Raw genomic sequence first — 7,926 nt, forward strand, 5'->3', positions numbered from 1 at the left:
GGGCTGCTGTGAGAGGAAAACAAGTCTCGGTACAGATCATACTGTGAGGTAGACGCTGTGACCTTCACACACATGGTAAGTCCATGCCTGGGGCTGCACAAAATGCAGGAAAGAAGCTGATGATATCACAAGTCTGGGAGCAGTTAAAGGGGAGGTCATATAGAGTCACGTGAAGACCATAGACTTTTTCTCCTTCCAATAGTGTATCCTCTCTGGACGTTTCTTTTCCTGTGCCACGAATCCTAACACTTGTTGCAATTAGAGACCCCACCCATCCGGAGACCTCCTTAACAGTAACTTTTACTTGTTGCTAGGCAAGGGGGTGGAGATGCATGCGACCAGACAGGAGGAGCCAAAAGAGGGGGGGGGGGGGGATAGAAGCCAGACGCATTGCGGAAAGGATAGGGGGCCAGTGTGTAGGGCCAGGGGTGGGACTTAGAGGCACAAAGTATCTGTTTTGGGGAGGGGATATAGAAGTAGGGGCGGGACCATCATATACTGTAGACTGGTTGGTGGTGACTTGGTGTGTTGGCAAAGGGGCGGGACTGTTTCCTGCTGCACATGCGCATCGTGGTGTTCAGAGCGAGGCTTTTGTTGGGAAAGCGGGCGGGACTCTTATTTGGTCGTTAGCTCTCGCGCATGCGCTGAACCTTGTGAGGCGGTGGGTGGTATATTAGGAAAAGAGGCGGGGTCGTCCCATCTGCCGCGCTGGCATTTTCTCCTGGACAAGGAGAGGGTGCGGTTGCAGAGAACCGAGCACTGCAATCCCGATTGTCTGAGTCGTGAAGAAGTGAGGCCACGAGGGGGTTAGGGTTGGGGCCAGAGGCAAGGTGAGAATTAGCCCCCAGACAGGGCATTTGCCCCCTGGTGCGGGCCCCCCTTTTTCATCCCGCTCCCTTTACCCTGGATTCTGATCCCTATTCTACTCCCCAAACCCTGATTCACACCCCTCGCCTGATCCGTACTCAGAATCCCTGTTCTCTCTCTGAATCCTTCTCAACGTTCAAAATCTCTGCAGATTTCTGGTCCTCAACCTCTACTGTTAACACGGTTCTTCTCGTTGGAAACCTACGTTCAGTTTCCCAAACGCGGCTCCCTGTAGATTCAAACTTCGTATCTGCTTTCCGAATCCCAATGTGAAGTTTCGCCCGTTCACTAGCTTCTGGGGATTCAAAACTTCCTTCTGGACACTTTACTTTTCTCACTTGGATTCGGCCCGTTCCCCTAACTTTCAGCAACTCATCCGTCCCCACAATCAAATCCCGAGCACCCCATCCCCAAATTTGGTTTCTCTTATTCTCCCTCCATAGTATAACGTCCGGCTCCTCCCCAACACTCCCCAGGCTCCGCTCTTGCCAGAGGGACTAGAGCCATGGCTCAGAAAATGGACTGTGGTGCGGGCCTCCTCAGCTTCCAGGTGAGATCTCTAACTCCTACCCCTCCCCATTTCCCCAGCAGTTACCCCTGGGCCGCTTTGAACTCCCAAACTCCTGGATCCGATTTGCCCTCTAGGTGCCTAGACTCCCTTGTCTTTTAAAAATTCTCAGGGTTTATCGAGGGGGGAGGGAGGGGGAGGGGCGTCCCTTTTCAGCCATCACTCCCTGCCCAGAGAAAGGGGAGACCCTGTTAGTAGTCAGGGCAATGTGCCCAGAGAATGCGGGTTGGATGAGGAGCTTTTCCCTCCCCCCACCCCCACCCCCACCCCGCTAGTCCTGACGTTTGTAGAGCATTCTGCTGCTCCCTCCCCCAACCATCCACCTCCACATTCCCTTTCTTCTGCACTCCCCACTCCCTGTGGACCCCTCCCCCCACTTACTCTCCTAAACTCCTCTTAAGGGCACCATAACCCCCGTCCAGAGTTCTTAAGGCATGTCACACTGCTCTGCTCTAATCTCACTGATTGATAAGCCCTCAGCTCTAACTCCACCCCTCTCCGCTTCCTACCCCAGCCCTCTTTAGCCCCTACCCCACTTACCTGACTTTGTTAACACTGTGCCTTTCTCCCCAGCAGTCTAGGACTCTAACTCAACCCTCCTCTTTTTGCACCAGCCACCTTCCAGCACGTCCCCTGCACTGCTAACCTCTAACCTTCCCCTAGCTTTGGAGGCCCAGAGATTTTAACCCCCACTCCTGTATTTTCAGGCTGAGGCCTCTATAGAAGACAGCACCTTGCTTATGCAGACCCTGATGGAGGCCATCCAGATCTCAGAGGCTCCACCTACCAACCAGGCTCCTGCAGCTGCCTTCGGGCAGAATTCTTGTCCCCAGAGTTCACAGCCCCCAACCACGGCTGATTATCAGGTTTCAGCAGCTGCAGCTAGGCCTAAAGCAGCCTTTAAGGCCAAGAACGCTGCCACAAAAGGCCCGAAAGCTGCCTATGATTTCTCTAAGGCCCTTAATGCCAAAGAGCCATCACCTAAGGCAGCCTTTGTGACCCGGAATGCCACCCGAAAGAGCCCCAATGCTGCCTATGATTTTTCCCAAGTAGCAGCCAAAGAGTTAACTGCCAACAAATCTGAGATCACCTTTAAGGCCCAAAATGCCACTACTAAGGTGGGCCCAAATGCCACTTACAATTTCTCTCAGTCTCTCAATGCCAGTGAAAAGTCAAACACTCAGCCTAAGACAGCCTTCAAGGCTTGGAATGATAATACTAAGGCCCAAACAGCTAATACCCAGACTCAGAATGTTAAGCAAACCAAAGTGGCTACTTCTAAGGCTGGCATAGGGGCCAACCCAGTTAACTCTGTATCTGATGGTGCAGCTGCACAGACATCAGCAGATGGTTCCCAGGCTCAGAATCTGGAGTCCAGGACTATAATCCGGGGCAAGAGGACCAGAAAGGTGAGATCCCTGCCAGCTCCACTTTGCTTTGAGTTCTCTCCTTTCTTCTCTGAGGTTGTTATTTGTTCTAGAACAGGAATAAATATATACCGGTAGATATAGACAATCCTATATCTATATTTATGTTTGTCTGTATTCAGCTATATTATAGGGGATGATGAGGTGAATATGGTCATTCCTGTCCTCTGAGTGTCCACAGACTGATGGGGAGATGAGACTTGGTATCTATATCTATATCTATATCTGTATCTATATCTATCTCCTATATGTAATTCCATTTACATTTTGATAGTAGCCACCATGAGTTAGGCCTTGAGCTAGGCACATTCACACAGGTTAGCTCATTCATTAAATCTTCAAGGTACTTCATACCAGTTAGGGGGTCATAGTCTCAGTTTTACAGAGAAGGAAACTAAGTTCCACAGAGGTGACGTGACTTGAGTGATTTGGCCAGGGTGGTACAAGCAGAGCCAGTGGTGGACATAGGAAGAGGAGCAGCTTCAGGCCATACCCCCGGGTTGATCCAGGTCTGACTCAGAGATGAAACTTCTTCCTGGAAGACAGTGAAAAACAAGTCCAGGACTCAGGGTGGCCATTGGCTAGTGGGTCAGGTTTTCACTACAGGTGAGGGTTTTAGGGAATCTTCCTGGAATAGATAGGGTGAGGACACAGAAACAACTGGTGACCCTAGACCTTCATTCTCTCTGATGATGCAGATTAATAACTTGAATGTGGAAGAGAACCGCAATGGGAATCAAAGGCGGGCCCCACTGCCTGCAGGGACCTGGAGGTCTGCGCCGATTCCAGTTACCACTCAGAACCCACCCTACGCACCCCCCAATGTGCTCTGGCAGACCCCATTGGCATGGCAGAACCCATCAGGCTGGCAAAACCCGCCAGTCAGGCACATCCCAGCAGCACGTCAGAACCCCCCAGCCAGGCATACCCCACCAGCCTGGCAAAGCCCAGTTGCTTGGCAGAATCCAGTGATCTGGCAGAGCCCAGTGATCTGGCAGAGCCCAGTGATCTGGCCTGGTCCAGTTGTCTGGCCTGGTCCAGTTGTCTGGCCAAACCCATTGGTCTGGCAGAATCCACCTGGATGGCAGGCTCCACCTGGATGGCAGGCCCCACCTGGATGGCAGGCCCCACCTGGATGGCAGGGTCCTCCAGATTGGCAAAGCCCTCCTGACTGGCAGCTACCACACAACTGGCCACTTCCGGCAGACTGGCAGCTCCCACATGACTGGATCCCCACCGATAATAGGCCAGTTCCACCTGACTGGCAGAACCTACGACCCTCATCAAACATGCGTCCCCCTCCTAACCCACGTGCCCCACAGAACATGGGTGCTCCACAAAACATGAGTGCTCCACAGAACATGGGTGCTCCACAGAACATGGGTGCTCCACAGCCCCGAGACGTGGCCCTTCTTCAGGAAAGGGTAAGCACTATAACTCCTCAGTTACATCTCTCATCTCTTGCTCTTTTCTTTGTCATCCTTCCACCTATAATTCAACCAGGTTTTCTGTAAATATAACAAAAAATTTTCCTTTTCCCCTCCCAGGCGAATAAGTTGGTCAAGTACTTGATGCTTAAAGATTACACAAAGGTGCCCATCAAGCGCTCAGGTAGGCATTCAGTGCCCTCTTCCAGGGCTCTGCCCTTCCCCTCACCTCATGCTCTGTGGACATCCCTCTGTTCATATATAAGCCCCCTCTCATTCAGTCCTCTCCTTCCATGACTAATTCTTCCTTTTTGACCCTTGAGGACCTTGTGTTTTCAGCAAAGCTAGCAAAGGGGGCTGCAGCTCTGCGGCCCCTACTCAGCCCAGGTGCTCCCTCCTTTCTCCTACAGAAATGCTGAGGGATATCATCCGTGAATACACTGATGTTTATCCAGAAATCATTGAGCGTGCATGCTTTGTCCTGGAGAAGGTGAGAAGGCAGCTTCTAAGGGACAGGAATGACGGGGAAAGTCTTGGTTTCAAAGATTCACGGAATTCCTACTGGGAGTGTAAGACAAGTCTCCCAGGAAAGTGAGCAACTGAGATGGGTAGCATATGCTAGATTTTGTAATTTCATAGTCTGTTTTCCTTTCCCTATAGAAATTTGGGATTCAACTGAAGGAAATTGACAAGGAAGAACATCTGTATATTCTCATCAGTACACCCGAGTCCCTGGCTGGCATACTGGGAACGTAAGATGGGAAGGGAAGTGAAACATTGCCTTTCACTGGTGCTCTTTTCTCTGGGACTAGGTCACAGTCTCTGATTCAGGCTCACATAGCAGGTCAGGGACAGAGATGCAGTATAATTATCCCCTAGCTGAAGAATATTGGAGAAGCTAGATGCTGCCTGGAATGCCTTGTACAAATGGCTGCGGAAAGCATCATCTTTTTGTACTCTTTTAGGACCAAAGACACACCCAAGCTGGGTCTCCTCTTAGTGATTTTGGGTGTTATCTTCATGAATGGCAACCGTGCCAGTGAAGGTGAGTGGCTGGACCTGCAGCTGGGGGTTGGTTACAGCCTTATTTCCATGCTCATTTTCCATCCATTGTCTCCCCTTGTCCCCCATTGCAGCTATCCTCTGGGAGGCACTACGCAAGATGGGACTGCGTCCTGGGTATGACTGGGGTCTCATCTCTTGCCTGTTTATACCATCTTTTGACAACAGAGGATGGTCCCAGGATTGCATCAGCCACTGATGTTCTAGGAGGGGGTTGGGGAGGTACACAGCCCAAGAATGTGACTTGGGTGGATGAGGAACTAGTCCTGAACTCTCTGCTGATTTTTATCTCTGACCTCTGTGCTGGAAAGTCCTCTCATTTTTTGGAGGCAATGTCATAGTCTCTGATTATGGGTTCCTTTTTTTAACTATCAGGATGAGACATCCTCTCCTTGGAGATCTGAGGAAACTTCTTACTTATGAGTTTGTAAAGCAAAAGTAAGTAGTGCCAAAGGGGCTTTGTCTGGTCCTCACGAGTTCTGTGTGCTGGTCAGCTTCAGAAAGTTCTTCCCATGATCATTTCTTACATTATTCATACATATATATATATGTGTGTGTGTGTTTTGTGTGTGTACATATGTGTACAAAAACACATGCACTCAGTATTTATAGAATACACTCTCTGTGGATGAATTTTTCTATAATCATTTTGTAAGTGATGTCCCCACAGTAGACGTCTCCAAGGTTGGGCCTGGTTGTGGCTTTTGCACTGCAGTATAATCATTACAATGATCCTCTCTGTAGCTCATTGACAATATTACAAGAATCTGGTGCTGGAGCTGTGACAGAGAGTGTGAGATTAAGTGTTGTCCTTTCTATGACCCTACAGAAGTCTCCCCTGCAGCTCTAGGTGACTATTCAGTGTAGAAGCACTGACACAGGAATTTGAAGGCCTGAGTAGTAGAGGGTAAACACTTTGTTATTAAGAATGGATCTTGGAGGAGTTGGTACCTGAAATATGGGGTTTCAAAATCTCGGCTTAATATGCATTAATGGGTTACCATTCTACCTTGATAGAAACAAAGACCTTTTCCTCTTTCTAAGGTACCTGGACTATAGACGAGTGCCCAACAGCAACCCTCCTGAGTATGAGTTCCTCTGGGGCCTCCGTTCCTACCATGAGACTAGCAAAATGAAAGTTCTGAGATTCATTGCAGAGGTAATAGAGGAACTGCTCTAAACTTGATAGGTCATGGGGTGAGATGTGACTGGCTAGGAATAAATGGTCCAGATCAGGAATGAGATCTTAAGTATTGAACATGATGGGTGAATGCTGGTGGCATTTGTTGTTATTAAGCAAACAGTAGCACAAACCAGGGCACTAAATATATAGTAATTGCTTCATAAATATTAACTAATAATATGTGTTTTGTTTGATTTTCTATTTCTCACCTCAGGTTCAAAAGAGAGACCCTCGCGACTGGACTGCACAGTTTATGGAAGCTGCAGATGAGGCCTTGGATGCTCTGGATGCTGCTGCAGCTGAGGCCGAAGCCCGGGCTGAGGCGAGAACCCGCATGGGGATCGGAGATGAGGCTGTTTCTGGCCCCTGGAGCTGGGATGACATTGAGTTTGAGCTACTGACCTGGGATGAGGAAGGAGATTTTGGAGATCCTTGGTCCAGAATCCCATTTACCTTCTGGGCCAGATACCACCAGAATTCCCGTTCCAGATTTCCTCAGACCTTCACTGGCCCCATTGTTGGCCCTGGTGCTACAGCCAGTGCCAACTTTGCTGCCAACTTTGGTGCCATTGGTTTCTTCTGGGTTGAGTGAGATGTTAGGTAGGTACTTCACTTTGGATTGGGCAGCTATGGTCATTGGGAGATGTAGGGTTCATGAGAATGTATTTATGTGCAAAAGCTGGGAGCCATAGTAAACCCATGGTGGGGAGATGAGAGATGTATGGGGAAGCACTGTGTGGTATTTATATTCATATATATATATATATATATATATATATATATATATATATATACAGATGTTAATTTTTTTTCTTTTTTATGTTCACAGATATTGCCGATTGGTTACAATAGTCTTCCCCCTGAATGAGGCTGAAGCCTCACATTCCTTTTGAATACAGCTATCTAGAGAGCCACATCCTGTTGCCTGAAAGTGGCATGCAAGATACATTTATTTGCTGTTCCTTTTCTATTGCTCTCCCCACCTTGTGTGCTTTCAAGTTTTTGTATCAGAAATAAAGATTGAAACTGCAAAGTGAATTAGATGTGCTCCCTTTTTCCCCCCTTTGTTTAAGGAGAGACAACATGTTTATACGGGAAAGACAGGGCCTCACTTCTAGCCTCAAGGGCATATTAGCTTTTAAGAGGTTAGAATGTGGATACATTGGCTAATGGATTGGGAAACAAAGAAGGGATTGATGAAGTTGAGTGTTAATGAGGTCCAAAAAACTAGTATGGTTTATTTAATAAATGTCACTTAAGTGATTCATATGTGAAAGATATGCTGCTCTGTATCCCTGAGTGACATTATGAGAGATGACATAATGGAGAAAGGGTGTGGATGGTCAGACAGTTACATTTGATATAGGAGGTAAGATTCCAGGTAATGACAAG

The 7,926-nt window shown here is 48.4% G+C and overlaps 1 protein-coding gene across 1 annotated transcript; it reads left to right on the forward strand.

Moving 5' to 3' along the window:
- Positions 1-610: 610 nt before the first annotated feature.
- On the forward strand, positions 611-7,572 carry MAGED1 (MAGE family member D1). Its single transcript, XM_084870802.1, has 13 exons — positions 611-830; positions 1,311-1,417; positions 2,143-2,844; positions 3,561-4,286; positions 4,410-4,473; positions 4,700-4,779; positions 4,950-5,041; positions 5,255-5,334; positions 5,426-5,468; positions 5,727-5,789; positions 6,396-6,510; positions 6,749-7,134; positions 7,364-7,572. The coding sequence occupies exons 2-12, from the start codon at positions 1,373-1,375 to the stop codon at positions 7,124-7,126; spliced, it is 2,388 nt and encodes a 795-aa protein (XP_084726928.1). The 5' UTR covers positions 611-830; positions 1,311-1,372; the 3' UTR covers positions 7,127-7,134; positions 7,364-7,572.
- Positions 7,573-7,926: the final 354 nt, after the last annotated feature.

This window comes from Pipistrellus hanaki (assembly GCF_964339955.1).
Source record: "Pipistrellus hanaki genome assembly, chromosome: X".
In the NCBI taxonomy this organism is placed as follows: Eukaryota; Metazoa; Chordata; class Mammalia; order Chiroptera; family Vespertilionidae; genus Pipistrellus; species Pipistrellus hanaki.

Bases quoted from the DNA above. Each gene is read 5' to 3' on its own strand.
- MAGED1 (XM_084870802.1), top strand. From the start codon at position 1,373: ATGGCTCAGAAAATGGACTGTGGTGCGGGCCTCCTCAGCTTCCAG. The intron at 2,845-3,560 runs GTGAGATCCCTG...CTGATGATGCAG, and splicing joins GGGGCAAGAGGACCAGAAAG to ATTAATAACTTGAATGTGGA. The intron at 6,511-6,748 runs GTAATAGAGGAA...TTCTCACCTCAG, and splicing joins TTCTGAGATTCATTGCAGAG to GTTCAAAAGAGAGACCCTCG.